The 23,744-nt window shown below is 43.0% G+C and overlaps 1 protein-coding gene across 12 annotated transcripts in view; it reads left to right on the top strand.

Moving 5' to 3' along the window:
• The window catches only part of DGKG (diacylglycerol kinase gamma), a 211,833-nt gene that overhangs the window by 27,137 nt on the left and 160,952 nt on the right, over positions 1–23,744 (top strand). For 8 of the 12 annotated variants that reach the window (XM_035274700.3, XM_035274698.3, XM_008981352.5 and 5 more), the window contains exon 2: positions 16,394–16,712. The exons of the other annotated variants lie outside the window; for them this stretch is intronic. In XM_035274700.3, the coding sequence (XP_035130591.1) occupies positions 16,646–16,712 (67 nt within the window). In that variant the 5' untranslated portion in view covers positions 16,394–16,645. The remainder of the gene's footprint in view (positions 1–16,393; positions 16,713–23,744) is intronic. 12 annotated transcript variants of the gene reach the window in all.

Below are 23,744 nucleotides of genomic sequence, written 5' to 3'. Positions count from 1 at the left end.
AACTTGCGTATTTTCATTTTATTTAAACGTTTAGTTACTTAAGAATGCATGGGCCTTTTTCTTAATCTTCATATTGCTACCGATGAAGTTTCTTGGGATGCAGATTTTGAGATGGAGATTGCCATGCAGAAGTATTGGGAGTTTTATTAGGGAGTACTCTTGGGCTCACCATTCGTGGAAAGGAAGGGACAGAAATGGAACTCGGCGAAGGGAGAAGTTGGACTGGAATGGTCTTGCAGAGTTGCTCCCAGTCGGGGTGAGAGGACCAGGCTTTTACACCGCACCGCCGTGTATCATCCAGTCACTGGGTGTGGGCTGCCCAAGCAGGGGGCATGACCTTGGACAAGGCAGCTTTTTATGATTAAGGCAATTTCTGAAAAGAATTGACAGATGAGAGTTGTCTGCCAGCACCACTCCCTAGCATCTGGGAGATCTGATTGGCACAGTTCAACACCTACTCCAAATATGTATCACTTGATATTTTAGATGTACATACTAAAAGGTATTTAAACGATTCTATATTGTGTGGCCTTTAAATTGTTCAGATTTTTTGCTATTATAAACAGTGCTACTGCAAATGTCCTGGGAGTTGAGATTTTGTGGAAATAATGCTGTTATTACTGCCCATAGTTGCTTTCTTAAGATAAACTTTTAGAAGTAAAATTTGATGGAAATGTACATTTTAAGGCTACTGGCATATAGCGTTATCTTGGCTAATGTACTTCCACAGCAGCAGCATTGGAGAGTTTCTGTTTCCTTCCTTTCTTGCCAACAAGAATATTAACTATTTTTAAATTGTTAACAATTTGATAGGTGGCAAAAATATCTTACTGTTGTTTCTATCCAATAGAGTATGGTTTAGATGAATATGGAAACAAGAGGCATTCCCCAGCCGAAAACGATGGCACCAGATACCATGTGGCCAGAGTAAAGGCTTTATGTCTAACACTTCTGGAAGGAAAATGAAATCACTATTTTAAAAAAAGGCTTCAGTATTACTTACTCCACTCACCACAATTATCAAATGAGGAACTTGAAGAATAGAGAGTATGACTGATGACCGCTTAGGCCAAGGTGGGTGGATCACGAGGTCAGGAGTTTGAGACCAGCCTGGCCAATATGGTGAAACCCTGGCTCTACTAAAAATAAAAAAAGTTAGCTGGTCGCAGTGGCACATGCCTGTTATCTCAGTTACTCAGGAAGCTGAGGCAGGAGAATTGCTTGAACCAGGGAGGTGGAGGGTGCAGTGAGCCAAGATCACATCACTGTACTCCAGCCTGGGTGACAGACCGAGACTCTACCTCAAAAAAAAAAAAAAAAAAGTCACCGAGCTACTAAATACCAGGACTTGGATTAGACCAAGATCATACAACACCTTCTTATATTTGCTTTAGAAAATGAAACTTTTTTTCCTTTATGGTTTCCAAACCACATCAAGCTGTAGTGTTTCTGAAACTAGGGTTCATGAGCACCCTGTGAAATGATTTCAGTGTTGTACTTTATTTAAATGGCAATGTTTAAAATTATTGTAGGTCTATTTGCATTTTCTTGATGGCTTTCTTAGGCCAAGTACTGCCGCATGCCATTGCCCATTAACTTTGTGTCACATGACGTGATGGTGCAGAACAGCCTCCAGAGTCAGAGCGCCTGGATTTGAATCCTGGATTCATTAATTCATAGCTCTATGACCTAGGACAAGTTACTTAACCTTCGTGTTTCAGTTTCCTCATCTTTAAAATGAGCATAAGATTTGTATGCACCTAATAGGGTTGTTACGAAGAGTCAACCAGCTAATTCATGCAAACTGTTTAGGACCGTCTGTCACATTGTAATGGTTAGCTAATATGAATGAAGTGTTTCTTTCAAACTGGGTTCTAGACAACTCTAGGGTAGAGGAGGCCATCCAGGGATATATTGTCTGGGCCAGGCATGAGGTGTATGCACCTCTGGATGGTGTTGTCCACAGTGCTGAATCATTGTTGCATGATTGCCCATTAGGACACTGCTGGTTCTGTGGAGTCACTGGAGGAAGGGGCAACTGGCTACCCAGAGCCTTCCATAAACTCAACCCTAGGTTTCGGGAATGAACCGGTAAATCCACCCTCCATCAGTTTACCATCTAGAGATGGTACTAATAATCTCTGCAGGTCTGAGAAGAAGTACAGATGCAGGGTGGGGTGGGGGAATATGGGCTTTGCATATTTGAGGCAGACATGGGTTTGAATGATGGCTCAGTTTCCTGCCAGGAACCTGGTCCCAGGTGTAATAATACTTACCTTGAGAGATTACTTTGAGGATTGCCTTAATGTAGAATGGGTAGTAGACTCTCAGTAAACAGCTGCCGCTGTTTATGTTGTTACGGGAAGCACAAAGGGGAAGAGGAGAAGGAAAGGAGAATTCGAGAATGGGAGATCAGGCGTTGGCAGAAGAGAGAGGGGAGGGAGAACACAAGCGCTTCCTGAAGTGGAGAATGATGCAGGTTGACTGACCTCAAGTTCCTCCTAGTCCACAGGAACTTACCAAGCTGAGCATGATTTAACACACCGTTCCAACCTTGAATGTTTTCTCTCTAATGTGGTTTTGTTGTGGTTATTGTTAAAACACACACATGTACACACCACACCACTATCACCACAGTACCTGGGCATTTTTACAGAGCTGTCTTTTTCTAGAACTGCCCAAGCCCCATACTCACGCTCTAGAACCAGGCCTCTGCAGTGTCTCTTCACTGACAGTTCCATTTCTGGTGTGGGAATGGGCTGCTGGCCTTAATGGAGCTGTCATTTTCTTACCTTCATGGAATTTTGGTTTGTTTCTTGTCTATCCTCTTATGGTTGGAAAATCTTATCTGTTCTGCGCCTCCTCTATATGAATACTTTGCATAAAATGTCATAGAAGGAGAATGAAAAGCAGATTCAGATTGGAAGGAAAGGAAAATTCTGCAGGGAATATAAGTCATAACATGACAATTTTAGGAGCGTGGCATGATGACAGTTTTCTGGCAGGCATAAGCCTCTAGCTTCCCTGTAATGTTTTCTGCCTCAGGAAAGTGAAACTGACTTGACAGACCCAAAATCTGTCTGCTTAAGGTCCCCCTTAAGAAGAAGAAATAGCTCCAGATACTCCAAGTTTCTCTTCTTAATACTGTTCCTTAGGTTAACATAAAGCAGTGGTTACAAAACAGAGGGATGTTGCTGAGCCACCCTGGATCTCTCTAGCTCTGATGAGGGGTCCAAGAATTTGCCTTCCTAACACATTCCCCAGGTGGTGCTGATGCTGCTGGGATGAGGCTTTCAAAACCACTGGCAGAAAGTTTTCCTAGTGATGCTCTCATAAACACTTAGTCCATGCTCTGACGCTTATAACAGGATGCCAGAAGCTGGGTAACTTACAGAGAAAAGAAACTTATTTCTTACTGTTATGGAGGGTGAGAAGTCCAAAGTTGAGGGACTGCATCTGGTGAGGCCCTTCTGGCTGGGTGGTCACTCTCCTGAGAGTCCCAAGGTGGTGCAGGGCATCACGTGGTGAGGGGGCTGAACGTGTTAGCTCAGATCTCACTTCCTCTTCTTATAAAGCCACCAGTCCCCCTCCCATGATAACCCATTGGTCCATGAATGAATTAATCCATTCATAAGGCCAGAGTCCACGGGACCCAATGACCTCTTAAAGGTCCCACCTCTCAATACTGCCACATTGGAAATTAAATTTCAACATGAATTTTGGAGAAGACGAACATTCAAATCATAGCAAACATTATACAAATAATCCTCATAACAACTTGTGAACCACACATTCCCGTTTAGAGTTGAAGAAGAACTTGCTAATGTCACACAGTTGTTTGGGATAGAGCCAAGATCTGAATTCTGGCCTCTAATTCCAAAGCCAGACTCATGCTTGGTGCTCTGGGCAGAAGAGTCCCTGACACCAGGCATGAGTCTAGGGAAGACTTTTCCCAGGTAGTGATTTCATAAAGGAGACCTCCACTCACAATCCCTTTCCCACATCAGCCTCTTAGCTCTGGATTTCAGAATCAGACCCTCCCATTGCTATTCACAACCCTGCTTCCTTAACTTTCCACCATTACGGGCCCCAAGTGGTGAAGCTGAGTGAACTTCACCCAGGTGTCACAGAAGTGGCCTCAGGGCAAGAGAAAGGGAATTTTTTTTAAATTTTAAGTCCCGTGTTTGGCCTATAAATTTCCTGCATATTTCACATTCTATCTCATTCTGTGCTCATGTTTAATATAGTATAGTTTTCCCACCTCAAATAATAATTGGCTTTTCAGGAGCAGGCCATGGTTTTTTTGTTTTTTTATTTGTTTGTTTGTTTGAGATGAAGTCTTGCTCTGTTGCCAGACGGGAGTGCAGTGGTGCAATCTCGGCTCACTGCAACCTCCGCCTCCCAGGTTCAAGCAATTCTCCTGCCTCAGCCTCCTGAGTAGCTGGGATTACAGGCATGCACCACCACGCCCAGCTAATTTTTGTATTTTTAGTAGAGACAGGCTTTCACCATGTTGGCCAGGATGGTCTCAATCTCTTGACCTCATGATCCACTAGCCTCGGGCTCCCAAAGTGCTGGGATTACAGGCGTGAGCCACCATGCCCAGCCCACAGTTGGCTTATTAACAGCATCTGTACCTGCACAGGCCCTAGCACTTAGGTACTCAGTATTCATTCATCCAGAGATGTCACCATGGGTTTTGGAATAACACAGACTTATATTCCTATACAGTCCTGTTATTTACTAGTAGGACAACTTAGGAGAATTATTCTGGGCCTGTTTCTACAGCTGTAAAATAGACATAAAACACACGTTCCTCACAGGGTTTGGTGACTAGAGCAGATGAAGTTTGCAAAACAGAAGATGTGTTGTAATCTATAAATGGAGGTTACTGCTACTGTTTGTTATGACAATGATTTGTTGAGCAGGTGAACAAATAAGTGAATGAATGACCCATCCTCAGACTGTGATGCCCCTGAGCTACAGACACTTCTCAGACCAACACTGTCTGCCTGTGCCAAAGAAGTAGCAGTTCCCAACTTCTCCTCAGGACCCAAAAGCTTCTTCTGGGCACCAGCCACTCCCAGCACCCCGACCTGAGCACTTGATTTAATTGACATTTTCATGACTATCCCACAGCAGAGATTCTCATGTTCACTCTGAGGCCACTAATGGTGTACAGAGTACTTCTCAAGTGAAAATCCTCTCTGAATTCTTTTTTTTTTTTTTGGATACTGAGTCTTGCTCTGTTGTCCAGAGTGCAGTGGTGTGATCTTTGCTCACTGTAACCTCTGCCTTCCAGATTCCAGCAATTCTCCTGCCTCAGCCTCCCAAGTAGCTGGGATTACAGAGGCCCGCCACCATGCCCGACTAATTTTTGTATTTTTGGTAGAAACTGGGTTTCACCATGTTGGCCAGGCTGGTCTTGAATTCTTGATCTCGGGATCCACCCACCTTGGCCTCCCAAAGTGCTGGGATTACAGGCATAAGCCACCAGGCATTGTCAATCCTCTCTTAATTCTTATGGACAGAATGCAATTCCAAGACTTTTATTTTTATGTTTGTTTAAGGACTATATGCTGATAATCTACTAAATCAGTTATTAGGTATAACTCATGTTTGCTACTCATAAACTCAAATTAGATCACTGCTAAGTTCCCCAAGGGCTTTAATTCAGTTATCTGTGAAGTCAGGCTGTTTATAAATGCTCAGCAGCAACAGCCCCCACACTCAAGCAGATGGTTAGAATCCTGTGACCTGGGGAAGGCCCCGTTGTTATCATTGCATGTCAGCCTTGCTCTGAGTTGGCCGTGGTTTTCAGCTACTGCTATTCCCGCTTGTTAATTAGAAATTATAGTTCACTTGACTTCATCATTATCATATTAGTTGGTGAAGGATATTTGGTTAACCCCACAGCAGGCAGGGATACATATTTGCATCAAAGGTATTTTTAGCCTATAATTTTCTAATTACTAGATTTTAAGACATGAATATGTTGCAGTTCAAGCATGAATCATGCAGATTCTGTTGCTAAATAGATACACGCATAATCTGCCCCTAAAAGTGCTTGTGTAGTTGTTTTGGTTTTCTGTGATTACATAACTAACTACCCCAAAATGTAGTGGCTCCACAATTATGTTATTAGTCTACACGTTTCTGTGCATTGGGAATCCAGACCAGGCTGAGGGGGATGGGCTGTCTCTGCTCAACGTGATGTCCAGACCAGGCTGAGGGGGATGGGCTATCTCTGCTCAACGTGATGTCCAGACCAGGCTGTGGGGGATGGGCTATCTCTGCTCAACGTGATGTCCGCTAAGGCTGTGAAATCCCAGACGGCTTCTTGCCTCCCAGCACAGCTAGAATGACTTAGATGACTGGGTGCTGGCTGGAATGGCTGGACTAGGGTCTTACATCTTGGGCTTCAGTTCTTGTCATCAGCTAGGTTGCTCAGTACTCCTCATGTTAAGTCTCCCTTCTTCTGTGTGGCCTCTCTGTGATCTCTCCAGCAAAGTGACCGAACTTGTTCTGTGGCAGTTCAGTGCCCTCAGGAACTCATAAGTGGGAGCTGCCAGGCCTTCTCAAGGCACCCCTTTTAATGCATTCGCTTGGGTAAGGCAAGTTACAAGTGTAGCCCAGGCACAAGGGAAAAAACTAGAAAAGGCATAAATAGCAGGAAGCATCAATGTAACAGACAACCACAATAATGACAGTTCATTGATGAATTCAAGCAACTTATGTAACTTGCAAAATACTATCACGCTAAGCATGATAAAGTAACTTGATTATAAGCCTATATCTGTTATAACTTTATAACCCTGACAGCCTATACTCGTGTAGGTAATTATTTTAATATTAAAATGTGAGTATCAATGTATATTTTACGGTAAATTAAGTGACTCATAAATGATATTATCAACAATTGTACTGCCACTGTGTCTTTTGTCCCTCTTGAATTCTTTGTTATTACCCAGTTCTTTTTCTACAGGGACGTGTAAATAGATACGGTAGGATCTTTTACTCCATGAAAATGATCTCAGTCAAAAAAAGATTGAGAATCATTTTCCTAGTGTCAAAAAATGAACTCTAAGAAATCTTGTGGTAGCTAGACCTACAAAATGGACAGGACATTCTTTCTGCCCTGAAGGAGTTCAGAGTCTGGTAGGGAAGAGAGTTTGTAAGGACATGCACTGCAGTAAATGCCATAGTGGAGAAAAACTGCTTCTGTAGAGCAGAGAAGACATGGCCAGCCAGCAGGCAATTGAAGTTGCATCTTTAGGTGCAACTTGAACTAAACTCCAAAGGCTGCATAAGAGTTGCAGGGTTGAAGAAACAACAGTAGGAGTAAAAGCCAGAGATGGGGTGCTTGTCAACTTGTGACTTTTCACAAGTCTGAGAAGAGAGAGGGGTTTTCATCTTTGTAGCTTTTAGTCTTTCTTCCCTTGTGAAAATGTACTCATTATGGCTTTGTAATAAACCTTCAAATGCACATAAATAAGCTCCTCCAATCTGATGTCATATTCATGAATTAATGTTTTTAGGAGAGCAAAGAGGAGATGAGGAGGTGTTTGTTCCTGGATGATTGGGTATGGCTGATTCATGCAAATGAATAGAGAGACCCAGGGTGCAATTCAATACTCATTGAATTTGCCTTCTTCCTCCTGACTTGTGATTTCCATGCTGACATCTGTACAGAACAAATAGAATTTGATCCAGAATACAAAATTGCAGAGCTAGAAAATGCATTAGAAACCATTATTTCCACCCCCTCATTTTATAGACAAGGAAACTGAGGCCAAGGGAGTTGAAGCAGTTGCTCAGAATGACATAGCTGTAGAGACATAAAATAGTCTTCTCCTACCCAAGTCAGACAATATCCAATCTGAGTTGTATTTAGAAAATCCTATTCAATTTTTTTTTCTGTCAGAAAAGATGCTTGGGGTGGTAATAAGAAGATTGTTCATATTACAAAGAGCCTCTGAGAGAGGAGCGACAGAGCAGGCTGCTGAGGGAAGTGCCGAGTTCCGTGAGCTGGAGCAAGCCCTCCAGGGTGCCAGCTGTCATCTTCATCAAAAGCTGAAGCCAGAGGCGGGCTGTCACGTGGGATACCATCCGGAGAGTCAGGCAATGTTTTAGGCCCCTAACTTTTCTTGATGGAAACAAGTAATGGTGCAAGGCTGGGTGCAGTAGCTCACGCCTGTAATACCAGCACTTTGGGAGGCCAAGGTGGGCAGATCACCTGAAATCAGGAGTTCGAGACCAGCCTGGCCAACATGGTGAAACCTCATCTCTACGGAAAAATACAAAAATTAGCTGGGTGTGGTGGCAGGTGCCTGTAATCCCAAATACTCAGGAGGCTGAGGCAGGAAAATCACTTGAACCCTGGAGGCGGAGGTTGCAGTGAGCTGAGATCAGGCCATAGCACTCTAGCCTGGACAGCAAAGCAAGACTTCATCTCAAGGAAAAAAAAAAAAAAAAAAAGAATGGTGTAGTTTTCTCCCCTGTGAAGTCAAGCACTGAGCTACAATGGAACAACCATGACAATGATAATATGAATATCTGTGGAGTTATAGCAATGTATACCACGTCACCTCATTACCTCTCCTCAGCAGGAGCATCAGCTCCTTCAGGAAGCTTTTCCTGATCCCTTGTGCCTGCTTCAGACACATTAGGTGACCCCATAAATCTCTGGGATATCTGCACTGCTTCTCTTGCCAGCTGGTATGTTAATTATTAATAGCTATTTGGGTGTCTGTCTCCCACAATAGAGAAATATATAGATTCTGTGGAACACAGCTGGGAAAACAGGCAAATTTGCTCCAAGAGTTCAAAAAAGCTACAGAAAAGAAGTGACCTTTTAATCTGGATCCAGAGCAATGAGTAGAGATTTGTTACAGGAAGGAAGGAGTAAAGGGCATTTCGAGTAGATCAAAGCCATGGTGTATGTGTGAGTCTGTAATGCTTCTGGGGTCCTCTCACCTCCAGGCACTTTGCTAGTGCAAAGAGTAGATAGAAGGTAGATTTGGCTGGAATGTGGAGCATGTGGGGCAGGAGGTAATGGGGGTGAGAATGGGGAGGTGAATTATTACCATAGGTAAAGAAACTTGTGGAACTAGCTAAGGATACAGCCCCTTTTATCTTGGAGGCCAAGGGAGGCCTCTGAAGGATTTTAAGGAGGTAAGTGTCTGAGCCAAATGTAATTCTAAATGAGAAAGATCTATATGAACAGGTATGGTGTGATTCATAGGGTATATTGATTAGTGAAAAAAACAATGTGCAGTTGACTGTCTATAATGTGCTACCTTTTGTATTAGAAAGAAGGGGAGGCCAGGCACAGAGGCTCAAGTATAAGCTCAGCACTTTGGGAGGCCAAGGCAGGTAGATCACTTCAGCCCAGGAGTTGGAGACCAGCCTGGGCAACGTAGCAAAAACACAATTTCTACAAAAAGTAAAAAATAAAATTAGTAGGTCACAGGCATACACCTGTAGTCCCAGCTACTCTCCCGGGAGAGGGCAGCTGAAGTGAGAGGATTGCTTGAACCCAGGAGTTCAAGGCTGCTGTGAGCTGTGATTCCACTACTGTTCTCCAGCATGAGTAACAGAGAGAGAGAGACCATGTCAAAAGAAAGAAAGGAGAGAGACAGACAGAGAGAGAGAGAGAGAAGAAGGAAAAGGGGAAATAAGATATCCATATATCTTCTCACATGTTCAAAAATAAACACAGGAAGTATAAACTAGATACTATAAGGGTGAGAGGGAATAAGATAGAAAAGAGGAGCTGGGAACAGAGTAAAAGGAATGAGGGATACTTCTCTGAGTATATCTTTTTGTTTTTGTTTTAGTTTTTGTGTTGAAACAGGATCCCACTTTGCCGCTCAGGCTGGAGTGCAGTAGTGCAATCATAGTTCACTGTTGCCTTGATCCCTCTGGCTCAGGTGACCCTCCCACCTCAGCCTCCTGGGTATCTGGGACCACAGGTGTACACCACCATGCCTGGTGAATTTTTTTGTTTGTTTGGGTTTTTTGTAGAGATAGGGTTTTGCCATATTGCTCAGGCTGGTCTAGAACTCCTGGGTTCAAGCAATCTGCCTGACTTGTCCTCCCAAAGTGCTGGGATTACAGGGGTGAGCCACCTTGCCTGGCTGAATATGTCTTTGTATATAGTTATGATTTTGGAATGATACTGAAAAAGAATCAGTGGATTTGAAGAAAACACCCTAAAATGAAATACAAACAGAAACTGATGGGAATGGGAAAGAACTAACCTACGTAACTTTTGCGAGTGTATTTTGAGGGTATGCTGTTGCCTGAAAACAATAGAACCGTAAACAAATCTTGAAGTCTGTTTTGTTTTTCACAAAGGTGTGGACTAGCAATTCTGAAAGTACTTTCCGTGTATTGAGCAAATAAGTATGTTGTAGATGATGGAAACAAAGCTTGTTAGAGAAGAAAGTTAAAAAATATGGGAGGAAAAAAAAGAGAGAGTCTATACCAACTATCTAAGTGAGTTACACTAAAAACCTGTTATGAAGAAAAGAGTACATGAGATGATGGCCCTCTGGAAAAAGTGTATTTATAAAACCAAAGGTTTGGACTTCATAGTATTTAAGATCCATTCCAGCCCTAAAATCCTGACTTAATTTTTGTCTCCTCATATTGACAGGGGATGGAATGCAGATATAGGTTTGCATTCCAGAGAATAAGAAGTTCCAAAGCTACCTCTAGTCTTGGCAGATGGCCCATAAAAACATGCTCTGTTGATCTGACTTTAACAACTCTAAAATCAAATCCTATGCTATACGTAAATATATATATATATATGGGAGGAAGGGAAAGCTACAACTGACTCTATAATGTTGAACTGGAGTTGGAAGTGTAAGTATGAACTCAAAGTATTTAACACAGATAAATAGATAGATGATAGATAGATAGATATGATTAGATAAAAAGATTAGAGAGATAGAGATATTATATTAGATAGATTAGAGAGATAGAGATATTAGATGATAGATAGATAGATAGATAGATAGATAGATAGATAGATAGATAGATAGATAGATTGATTGATTAGAGAGAGAGAGAGAGAGAGAGGGAGACCTGGTGTGTGTGTGTGTGTGTGTACATAACATCTATTTCTTTCTTCTTTCTTTTTTTTTTTTAGACAGTGTCTCAGTCTGTCACCCAGGCTGGAGGGCAGTGATGCAGTCTCAGCTCACTGCAGCATCCAACCTCCACCTCCTGGGTTCAAGTGATTCTCCTGCCTCAGCCTCCTGAGTAGCTGAGACTACAGGCATGCACCATCATGCCCCGCTAATTTTTATATCTTTAGTAGAGATGGGGTTTCTCCATGTTAGCCAGGCTGGTCTGGAACTCCTGGGCTCAAGTGATCCTTCTGCCTCGGTCTCCAGAAGTGCTGGGATTATAGGCATGAGTCACTGCACCCAGCACATGCTCCTATTTTCTAGCTCTGTCCTTGATAGGGCCTAGAAGCAATGACACCCCATCAGCAGTGAGCATACCTGGTATCCAAACCTTAGCTTCAAATGCCATTCGTCACTAAAGGAACTCCTTAGAGAGATGACTGATTTTAGCACTTGAACTGAGAGAGTCCAAGATGAGCCTGAAACATCTTACAGTTCCAGAAAATAAGGATGTGCTCAAAAAATGATTGAGATATATCCCAAGAACAAATAACCGTCTTTACTGAGCTTCCACTGAGCAAATACAGAACAATTTGAGAATCAAAGATAGCAACAGATTTGTAACCCACAGAATAAAATACAAATCCATGAATATAAATATATATTATCTATAAATGCAGCTTTATATACAAATATGCATTATTTATATATTTATAATTTATACTTATTTGTTTTATATGTATATATATAAATGGATATAAATAACAAGAAGAGAAAGCCATTACTTACAATAGACTCCCAACTATCAAATATAGAAAGAATGATGGAATTAGAAAATCAGTATTATAGTAATAATTAATCCAGACAAGAATCATCAGTGGACACTAAAATGAGTGGATCAGAGTTTGATGAGTAATTACAAAATTACAACAGCCTGGAGCAGTATCAGATCAAATTCAGAAACCCGTGACACAGCACAAAAACTTTCTACCCAACTCCCATCAGCAGATTTTTTTAAATTTCAACTGTTATTCAGGGGGTACAAGGGCAGGTTTGTTACCTGAGTATATTGCATGATGTTGGGGTTTGGGGTATGAATGATCCCATCACCCCAGTAGTGAGCATAGTACCCAGTTTTTCAGTTTTACAGCCTTTGCCCCTTCCCCTCCCTGCTCTAGCAATTCCCAGTGTCTGTTATTTCCATATTTATGTCCACATGTACCCAATATTTAGCTTCCACTTGCAAGTAAGAACACGTGGTATTTGGTTTTCACGTATTTTCTATTTGGTACTTGATATTTCTATTTGGCTATTTTCTATTCCTGTGTTAATTCATGTAGGATAATGGCCTCAAGCTGCATCCATGTTGCTGCAAAGGACATGATTTCATTCTTGTTATGGCTGTGTAGTATTCCGTGGTATACATGTCCTACATTTTCTTTATTCAGTCCATCACTGATGAGCACCCAGGTTGAGTCCATGCCCTTGCTACTGTGAGTAGTGCTGGGATGAACATATGAGTGCATGTGTCTTTTCTGTGGAAGTACTTATTTTTGTTTGGATATATATGCAGTAATGGGATTGCTGCATTGCATGGAAGATTTTTTTTAAGTTCTTTGAGAAATCTCCAATCTGCCTTCCACAGTGACTGAACTAATTTACATTCCCGCCAGCAATGTATAGGCGTTCCCTTTTCTCCAAAGCCTCGCCAGCATCTGTTATTGTCTTTTTCATAATAGCCATAGTTTCGATTTGCATCTCTCTGATGATTAGCAATGTTGAGCCTCTTTTCATGTTCACTGGCCACCCACTTGTATGTCTTCTTTTCAGAAAGCCTGTTTGTGCCCTTTGCCCACTTTTTAGTGGGGTTATTTGGGTCTTTTTTTTTTTAGCCGATCATTTAAGCATATTACTACATGTTGTATTTGCAATGGGATGATAATAACAATTATTTATTCAGTGTTTGCAACGTGCAGGCATTGCACCAGGTGGGTATTTTGATTTTATGGTTTTTGCATATATTAACCCACTTAATCTTAACACAAACCCTGTAAGCTTTTTCATTAATACCTTCATGTTTCAAGAGATGACAAGTATATCTAGGGTGAAATAGCTCAGAAGAGGGCAGAGCCCAGATTCAAATTCCCTGCATTCCGGTTTTGAGTTCAGTGTTGTTCTGTTATGTAGTGTGCCTTTGCATCCTCTTAGCTCTCCCTCTGTGCTTCTGAAGGTGAGCAGAATTCCCAAGCCATGGAGTATTCTTAAACAGAGGCACTGGTGGCTCCTTCTTTCTCCTCACTATGTTTACTAAACACCTAGCCTTATTTTTTCTCATCTGCAAAACAGAGACAGCAAAATTGAATTTACATGGTATTAAGAGGACTAAATTGGAGCATGTATATAAAGCGTATAGCACAGTGTAAAGTGAACGTGCATTCATTGATAGCAGCAGCAGTGGTGACAGTGGGTGTAACGCTAGATTTCCTGGCATGATGGAAAAGGTTTCTAAAAAATACTGCTCACTTTTGGACTAAATTGATCATCAGGAGCCAGATCATAAAGAGCTCTGTGTATCATGAAAAGAAGATTGCATCTTATTCTACAAGCAGTAGAAACTACTGAGGAATTTTATTACCAAGAGAGATGTGATCTGGTTGGCAATTGAGAAAGCAGACCAAAAGGAGGTGAACAAAGCACAAGGCAGGGAGACAGCAGGAGGCTGCTGCCAAGGGCCAGGCAAGAAATAAGGAAGGTCTGAGTTAATGACAGGGCCGGTGTGATGGACTAGAGGGAGCACACAGTACACAGTCAAACTCCAGGGCTAGTGCCTGGGTTTGGCAGGATGGAAAGTGGGAGGAGCTTAGCTGAGCCTCCTGCCTCTGACCTGGGCATTGGCTCCACTTGGGCATAACCCGAGCAGCTGGGGACACTGGAAGGGGTGGTTTGGGACACACAAGGGAGTCACGATAGATGGTTGGGTTTTCAGCTCTGGATTAAGGCATCTGAATATCTGAATATTCAGATTCAGACCAAGGAAGGAGCTCAGGGCTACCACAGGATGCCGGGGGTCATTGAAGCTTGGAGGCAGATGAGGTCCATCAGGGAAGGGATGTAGAGTGAGAAGAAGGCTGAGGACAGGATTTTGGAAGCACCAATTTTTTTAAACTTTTGTTTTAGGTTCAGGGGTACATGTGCAGGTTTGTTATATAGGTAAATCGGATGTCACGGGGGTTTGGTGTACAGATGATTTTGTCACTCAAGAAATAAGCATAGTACACAGTAGGCAGTTTTTCCACTCTTTCCCTCTTCCCATCCTCCACCCTCAAGTACCTATTGTTCCTTTCTTTCTGTCCATGTGTTGTCAATATTCTGCTCCTATTTATAAATGAGGACATTTCGTATCTGGATTTCTGTTCCTGCATTAGCTCACTTAGGATAATGTCCTCCAGCTCCATCCATGCTGCTGCAAAGAACATGATCTCATCCTTTTTTATGGCTGTGTAGTAGTCCATGGTGTATTCATATCACATTTCCTTTATCCAGTCTTCCATTGATACGCATTTAGTCTGATTCCGTGTCTTTGCTGTGGAAACATCAATATTTAAAGATGGCAAAAGAAGAAGCTGAAGGAGACTGAGAAAAAACATCCAGAAAGATAAGAGAGTTTCAAGGTAGAAGTTTTCTGCCGTGGCAAAGACGGCAGAGAGAGAAACGAAGCAAGGAAGGACTGAAAGGTGCCTGTTGGATTTGGCAACTAGGTCACTGATGACCTTGACAGCAGCAGGTGCCAAGGAGCAGAGTTGAGCTGGCTGGGTTAAGGAGAGGGTTGGACTTTTCAAGGAGAGAGACTAGAACTTAATGCCCCAGGAATGTGGGCGTCTCATTTCCTTGCCATGCATTCTGGTTAGTGGAAGTTCTTCTTTATAAAGCTAGAATCTCTCTCTGTCTTTCCAGCATCTTCCCTCAGCTCTCGTTCACCTTCCAGGTTTAAAACAACCAGTCTACACACTTCCCCAGAGAATGATCCATATACACCTCCTGACTTGGTCATCTCATGCAGCTGCTCATATGCACCAGGTACCCCAGACTTGCCTTGCAGTCAGTCCCCAGGATGGATCCTGTTTTATTCAAACCAAGCTTGTTCTTTGACAACACTGGAGGCTGTGTTTCAATTGGTCTTAATTCTCACCTTTTTAGGTTGGTGGCTTCCCAACTATGTAACCTCAACTGAGAATAAGAAAGACACTTCACATTATGATCAGTATAACCAGGGGTGTATAACTGAAGGAAAAGTCTTATGACATAATACACTCCCTTGCTATGGTAGAGACGCTCTAGTATTTTCAACTCCATCTCATTCTATCCTGCTCCATTTCATGTGTTTACATGCTTGTTGTGATTCATGACGTCAATTTCACAACCACAAAACTGATTTAATGACCCACAGTATGAGAGGCTCAAAGGAAAAGATGCTAAATGTTTGTTTGCTGCAAGGAACATGATCTCGTTCCTGTTTTATGACTGTGTAGTATTCCATGGTGTATATGTACCACATTTCCTTTATCCAGTCTTCCATTGATAGGCATTTAGGCTGATTCTATGTCTTTGCTGTGGAAACATCAATATTTACAAATGGCAAAAGAAGAAGCTGATGAAGACCCAGAAGAAACACCCAGAAAAATAAGACAGTTTCAAGATGGAAGTTTTCTGCCATAGCAAAGATTGAATCCATCTCCATTTCCCTGCCTCACTGAGGCTAGCAGGCCATCCCTTGAACTTCCTTATTATGGCTCTGAGAGAACAGAGAACCGCTCCGGTCATGAGATGGTTAGCCAGCCTTGGGGCTATTCCAAAATGGCTCAGCAGAGCTATCATGGTGGAATTTAGAAATCAGTGGAGGAGAGAATGGCTACATAGGCCCCTGTTCCTGTAATTACTCATGAGGTATCCAACAGCCTAAGGCATTTTTATGCCCCAAGGATATCCTTAGGCAGCCTAATACCACCTCTCATGTGAGGCACTGAACATTTCTCAGAGCTGAGTAGTATGGCCACCTATTCATACAGGCCACAGCTTGCACCTCGACTCTCACCCCCAGCCAGACAACTGTCACCGTGCCCTCTTCCGACCTCTCTAAGGGGAGAACCATCCTTGAGAACCATGGAACCATTGTCACCTGTAGATCTTTCAGCAAAGAACATTCAGGGCCTTTTTTTAACACTCTCGTTTACAATGTTTTTTCTGCTTCTACCTAGGAAAAGCCAGGATTTCTGAATTTACCTCGAATACAGACAGGAGGATGTTGCCTAAGGAGTAGCGGAGATCTTGTCTGTCTCTTCTTCTGAGGGGTGCCTGCTGCTGCTGTATAGACTCGAGTGCTCCCAGAAGTCTCCTGAAGGGTTTACATCGCAAACCTGCAATGAGCCAGGCCCTGGGCTGGGCCTCCTCTTCAGCCTAGTGAACAAAACTGTGTCTCTGGCCTTCAGCCACTCACACCAAGTTTAAAAATGGGTGAAGAACGGTGGGTCTCCCTTACTCCAGAAGAATTTGACCAACTGCAGAAATATTCAGAATGTGAGTAAATGCATCGACAGACTTGGGAGGGGCTTTCCTCTTGGCTAGAGGCATCATTTCTGGAAAGCATAGCTGTATTATCATGGCAAAGCAACGAAGAACGATGCCGGGCTGACAGCTTCTATTTCCTTATACACACAGAATTAGTGTATTTAACATAAGAACGCAATTATCTTTAGGCTCTGTAAATGCTACGTGGTCACCATAGACATTTGGAAAATACATAGAAAAAATAGAGTAGGTTAAATATCACTGACAACACTACAAACATTTTAGAGCACTTTCCTGCTGTGCATGTTGCTTTACACGGTTGAGCTCACTCTGTAGACACCCTTCATTAAACCTGCATTTCCCACCTAATAGATCATGTGCATTTTCTCAGGCCATTAAAGCCTCTTTAGAGCATCATGTTGAAGGGCTGCATGCTGCATGGGTACAACGTTACTCAATCATTTACTTTAATATATTCCTGCGTTTGGACCCAAAGCCATCTTGCAGTAAGATACTGAATGCTGGTGTGTGTTTCTTTCTTGACTTTGTTCTGGGAAGGCTTGAGCTTTTACTAGGGGCTCTTGGTTTCCCATTAGTTGTGCCCCAGAACCAATTCAGTGCAAGGCACAGTAGTGGTTAAGGTGCACAGCCACACATGGGCCCATAGCTGTATGCCCTCAGGCGACTCCCAATCCTGACTGGTAACAGGAACCTGTCAGGCTGTGGCAAGACACCACCTGACCACTGCACTCTGCCCCCACAGAGAGATCATAACTTACCCTGCATGGCACTGACTTTCCGGGAGGCCATTTGTCTTGCAGAGGTCTCAGCTGCACTGCCTGCTCCATGCCCCTGTCCCATGACCTCTCTGTTCACAATAACTGCGCTGGTGCTTCTGTAAATCACAAGGCCTGCAGCTGTTTACCTGCCCTATCGCTCTTGCACAGGTCCCCCTTCTCACGGGACAGACAGCCCTTGTCCCCAGCACTGGTCTAGGAGTCAGGGGATCCAGTTCAGGTGCCAGCTCTGCCTCTTGCTCTCTATGCTGTAACATCCCTTAACACCCCAGGGCCTCAGCAATCTCTTCTGTACAATGGGAGGGTTGGACTAGGTCCCTTCCAGGCAGTCCCTTCCAGCCCAGCATCCTGTGACTCCGAATGCTCTCCGAGGTCAACAGGGGACCATAGGCCTACTGGCTTGTCACCTTCCTGGTACTCCAGAGCCTCTGGTCTCTCATCTGACCTCCATGTGTTTAGAAAAACTCTAATATATTAGCAAGAAGCAAAAAATCACCCTCCAGGGTGAATTCAATTTAATTCAGCTAGCTCTATAGGTCAGCAAAGTACCAGGCCCTGTCAGGGATGAAGAAGAAGCACAGAGGGGAAGCCTACCCTTGAGGACTCAGAATCTTGTTAGGGAATCAGAAATGTGCTTGTGACACCGAGAACAGCTTCAAGGCAGCAGGCAAACAGCTCTGGTAGAGCTGTCTAAACTAAGCGTGGAAACAAGAAGGGAATCAAAAACCAAGGGAAATTGGTACGGGGGTTGTATTATAACACTTTGCTACTTTGTTCAGTTCAACGTGGGTTTATTGTCTCAAAGCTTTGTTGTCTCGAAGTTCTGGGAGCTAGAAGTTCCCAGTGAAGGAGTTAGCAGCCCTGATTCCTTCTGAGAGCGGTGAAGGGCTCTGTTCCAGGGCTGTGCTTTTGGCTTGGGGAGAGCCATGTTCTCCCTGCACTCCCTCGCATGACATTCTCCCTGTGTACACAGCTCTGTGTCCAAAGTTCCTCCTTTCCTAAGCACACAATCTTATTGGCTTGGACCCACCCTATTCGGTCCTGACTTCATCTTAACTAATGACATCTGCAACAACCCAAATAAGGTTACATCCTGAGTTATTGAGGGATAGGACTTTAACATATATATTTGAGGGTGGGCGCATAGTTGAACCTATAACAGAGGATTTCACTGGATGAACTCCATGGAGGAAGGAGGTTTAAAATGCGAGCAGTAAATGGAAAGGGGAACAATGGAAGCAAAGGGAATTTTTGGGAATGTTGATTTTAAGATGGCGAGGACACATTCATTATGAATTCCCATGGTGTGCAGGGGTGGGTAAGGAGGGTTTCTGGGCTGGTTGGTGAAAAGGTGCAGGGAATGAGGAGGACATAAGGAAGCATGGGGATGGCAGGAGGCCTTGGGCCCCGCATGTCAAGGTGTAGGCAAAATTTAGAGCCACAAATCTGGATACTGTGCATAGGGTGACTTGGATAAGGTAGTTTCCCGGCCAGGGAATTGGGCAGAATCCTTTGGAGGAAACCTATTCTGAGCCAAAGATCTAGGCTAAGATGGTGAGTGTGGCAATGAACAAATGCTAATTCATGGGAAATTATGGTGGAAATATCATCAACACATATAGAACAAAAGGAAGCCATCAAAGATACCTTGCAGACTGAATCTGTGGAAAATGACATCGAGAGGCAGGGCCGATGGCAAATATTTGGGAATGTTGATGTTGATTTTGAGACGGTGATAACACATCCACTTTGCCTTCCTATGTGCCATGCTCCAGAGATCCAGCAATAAAGGAGAGACAGTACCTGCCCTCAAAGAGATCACTGCCTCACAGGGGAAGACAGACAGGACTCAAGCAAGGGTGTTGCAATATAGCCGGTACTCAGAAGTGGGCAGCCTGGGAGGAGAAGGCCCAGCCCAGTGGGAGGCTTCCTGATGCAGGCATTGTTTCCAGACTCCAGGAGCTGTAGGGGAGGGAGAAGGAAGGGCATTCTGGGCAGAGGATGTGGCTTGGGCAAGAGGAGGGCAGGGAGCAGGACATCATGGGAGCTTCCAAGAACTGCAAGCAGCTCCCAGGCTGGCATCCCAGAGCATGTGTTGGTGGTGGCGTCAGGAGTGTTGGGGGAAGAACTAGAAAGGAGAGTAGGACCTTATCCTGGGAGATTCTGCTTTCTAAGCGACATGTCCTACATGCCCCAAGAGGGTATGTGATGGGATGTGAGTGGAAATGAGGGGTCAGTCTATAGCTCTGGCTTGGGAATCACATGTGGAGATGGCAAAGAAGAAAGAAAATGAGTGAAGGCACTCAGACAGCAGGAATGTTAGGAAAGAAAAGAAGAGGCTGGAGAATGAGACTTAAGATACTCCTCTATCAGGGGTCAGCAGAAGGCTCAGAGAGAAAAGCCAGATAGGCAAGTAGGTGGGAAAGAGGAAAGCACGGAGGGCACGAAGGCGGGGAGGGGCTCCAAATGCAGCAAAAACACTGAGCAGGCAGAGGGATGGAAAGGAGTCCGAGGATTCAGCAGGGGGCCCTTTTTGGGTTGGGCCTGTTCTTCAAATGTTACCTTTGTCCTTCTCTGACCCTTCTGCGGGTTGTCCATGTCCCGGGACTGGGTGAGACACTCTGCTACTGCTGTTCAAACAAACGGGAGAGGAAAAAAAAAATACAATTCTTACAAAATGATTAATCCTCAGAGGAAACCCTGAAAAAGTCATTCCCACCAATTTTAGACACATTCTGGTGTTCAGTTGGATTGCATTGCCATAGCAACCACTCTTCCATAACCACATAAACAGGAGCTTTACAATAACAAAGTAATGAAGTGTAGAGCCTGAGAATTGAGAACTTTCTCCAGTGGGGTTACCAGGTAGGAGAGACTCTTGGTGTTTTCCATTTATATAGTGTAAAGCTGGCACCTCCTCTGGTGACTTTCTATAGAGTGGGGTAAAACATCTTAAAACTGCTCTTGGGGACAAGTACTTTTACTTTGCAGGTATACATACATACGTCTACACACAGACACACAGACGCACACGCATATAGCTGACAGTAAGTTTCTTGTCAATTTACAGTGTAAAGTACTTGTCAAAAGAGCTAATGTGATATTTAGAAATTTTTACAAAATGAAAACAAAGTAAAAATTTCAAGACAGAAATATGAAATTTAAAGCTACCCATGATTCTGTTTTCCAGTGATAATCAGCACTAGCATGTTTCTGTATAAATTTAAGTATACATATAGATATTAAAATAGGCATGCACATATACATATATACACACATACATACATACATACATGTGTAAAACAAACTTGAGAATATGCATGCTGTGCTATTTTGTATGCTGTTTTCTTCCCCTTAACAATATGTTTCAGTTACCTATTGCAGCATCAAAACAACTTCAAATTTGTGTGCTGAAACAACCACCATTTTGGTTTCCCATGATTCTATCGGTCAGGAACCTGGGCAGACACAGTGAACATGACTCATCTCTGCTCCACTGTGTTTGGGGCTTCAAGTGGGAGGCCTCAAACAATTGATGACTGGACCGCCCGGCATGGCTCATTCATTCACACGGTGGGACCTCAGTGTTCCTTCATGGAACCTCTTGTCTCCAGCACATTCTTGTCTTCCATATGGCCTTTCATTTCAACAGTGTAAGCTGGAAATCTAACATAGTAGCTCAAGGCTCCAAGAGCACCAAAGAAGCTGCTGTCAGACCTTTTTAGCACCTGGCATCAGAGATCCTAGAAGGAAACTTCCTGCACGTTCCATTGGTCAGTGCAGTCACAGGCCTGGCTCACATTCAGTGGGATAGAGGAATGGACTCCACATCTCAGGGACAAGGGACTCATATAGGGAGGGAAAGAATTGGTGGCAGCCATCTTTCGAGACTGGCTAGCACACAGTATCAATCATGAATCATTCCCACATGATTCTATACTCTTCAGAAGCATAGCTTTTAGTGGTTGCAGAGTTGTTGTTTTTATTTTACATTTCTGCTATTTCATCTAACCAAACCAATCACTGCAATCTTAGCCTGTATTCATAGACTCATATTGTCTAGTAAGGCAAAATGATATCCACATTCTAGCCTGCGCTGTCAGACCTCTCTAGAGAACTGAATTTATCTGTGGGCACTATGGTTTACCATGGACATAGACAACCTGGAATTTGGTTGAGAGTGGTGAGAGGCCTCACAGCCTCATTATGGAGAAATGAAGATACTGGGCGTATTTGTTGGAGAAGGTAAGGGAAAGGTGAAGAAGAGCTCACTGTATTAAAATAGCTCAGTACTGCTGCAGGAAGAGATGTGAAGTTAATTTTGAATGGCTTCAAGAGGTAGCCCTAGGACTAATGGGAGAAAAGTATAGGAAGTCTTTAAAGTGTGGAATACATTAATTCCTAGTGGTTAAACCTGCCCAGTGGGGAGCTGAATTGACTTAAAAGTGAGTGGGTTTCCTTTCCCTGGAACTGTCTGGGCAGAGAGTTAGTTGGGACACTATAGGGGAGATAAGAGCTTTAGTCATCTGGTTGATTAAATGACCTTCATTAGCTCTTCCAATACTTGGTTTCTATATCGAAACAGATATCTACGTCAGAGGGTCTGTGCATGCGGGGATGCCCCCTACTGACCCTTTTCCTAACAGGAATTGCTGGTGGCTGGTGGGAAGTGGGCTATTTTATTTCAATTTTTTGCTCATTCCAAGTTCCATGATGCATTAAGGACAGAAATTATTGATTTATTCAGAAAGAGAAAAAAGGAAAAACAACTGATGAAGCATCCATTAAACTTTAATTCTCTAAGAAATTAAACTGAACATTTCCTTCATCAACCACCAGTTGCTTGGACTGTGTAGAATTTTTTTTTTTTTTTTTGAGACAGTATCTCACTCTGTCACCCAGGCTAGACTGCAGTGGCACAATCTCAGCTCACCGTAACCTCTGCCTCCCGGATTCAAGCAATTCTCCTGCCTCAGCCTCCCCAGTAGCTGGGATTACAGGTGCTGGCAATCACGCCCAACTAATTTTTGTATTTTTAGTAAAGAAGAGGTTTCATTATGTTGGCCAGGCTGGTCTCAAACTCCTGACCTCAGGTGATTCACCCGCCTTGGCCTCCCAAAGTGTTGGGATTATAGGCGTGAGCCACCGTGCCCTGCCAGAACTTTTAAAGTTGGAAGAACTCTTAACCATCATCAATTGGAAGCATTACCCATTTTAAAAATGAGACTACTATGTCCAGAAGAGCTCAGTGTCTTGCTCAAGGTCATTTGACGGTAAAACAGAAATTAGAACCAAAAGTCTCTCAATTCTAGTACAAACTCGTGTGTTTCAATTCAGCTTCAAAAAAATAAACCAAAAATTGCCCACTGGAACTCAACCTTCAAACGTGCATTGGTGCGTGTGTGTGTGTGTGTGTGTGTGTGTGTACACATGCATGCACACAGATATGTATATGTTAATTAAATTACACCAAAGCAAATGTTTAAGATTTAATTAAAGAGAGTAAATTAGTAAATTGTGCTATTAGGAAACAGATTTCATTCGAATCACATTATGGCAAAGTTTCTGACTTTAAGATGTGAGTACAGTTCAAAATACAAAACTGTCAGAGTCAGAGAGCATGTTTAGGGCTGATTTGTAGAAGGCTCTAAGCAAGTGCCATTAAAACCTTGCTATTTATGGTGGCCAGTAGAGTGAGACTTAATCAAATGCTCATGCAGCCCTGGGCCCATTAAGGGTCCTGTCTAGTTGCTTCCATCTTGGAAGGATAGCCACAACTATTTCTCACCGTGTGTTTCGGCACAACAGACCTTTTTTCCCCTTAATGATGACCAGGACTCTGCCCACTAGCAGTCACAGAATCTATGGACAGGGAAGAATTTATATGGAACAACGTTTAATTTACACACCTATAATGTACAACAGGGAAAGCTGTTGAAATGCAGATTGTGAATCAGTAGGTCTGAGATGTTGCTGAGATTCTGCTTTTCTAACAAGCTCCCAGGTGATGCTGATGGTCCAAGTTGTCTGATCCATTTCTCCATCTTCATTTGGAATATCACTGATGAGGCCAAATTATTTGTAGAAAAGGTGAGAAAATGTTCTAACAATACAAATTTTACTTACACAAATAAGCCATACCAGTCATTCAGATCATTTATGATGACAAAAATTGGGTCTTAAAGAATTTTTTGTATTTACCCCAATTCCCTTTGCTTCAATATAAAGTCTTTTCTTATTATTT

Source organism: Callithrix jacchus, chromosome 15, assembly GCF_049354715.1.
Source record: "Callithrix jacchus isolate 240 chromosome 15, calJac240_pri, whole genome shotgun sequence".
Classification (NCBI taxonomy): domain Eukaryota; kingdom Metazoa; phylum Chordata; class Mammalia; order Primates; family Cebidae; genus Callithrix; species Callithrix jacchus.
The sequence above is the reverse complement of the archived record's forward strand: the minus strand, read 5'-3'. Positions and strand labels throughout refer to the sequence as shown.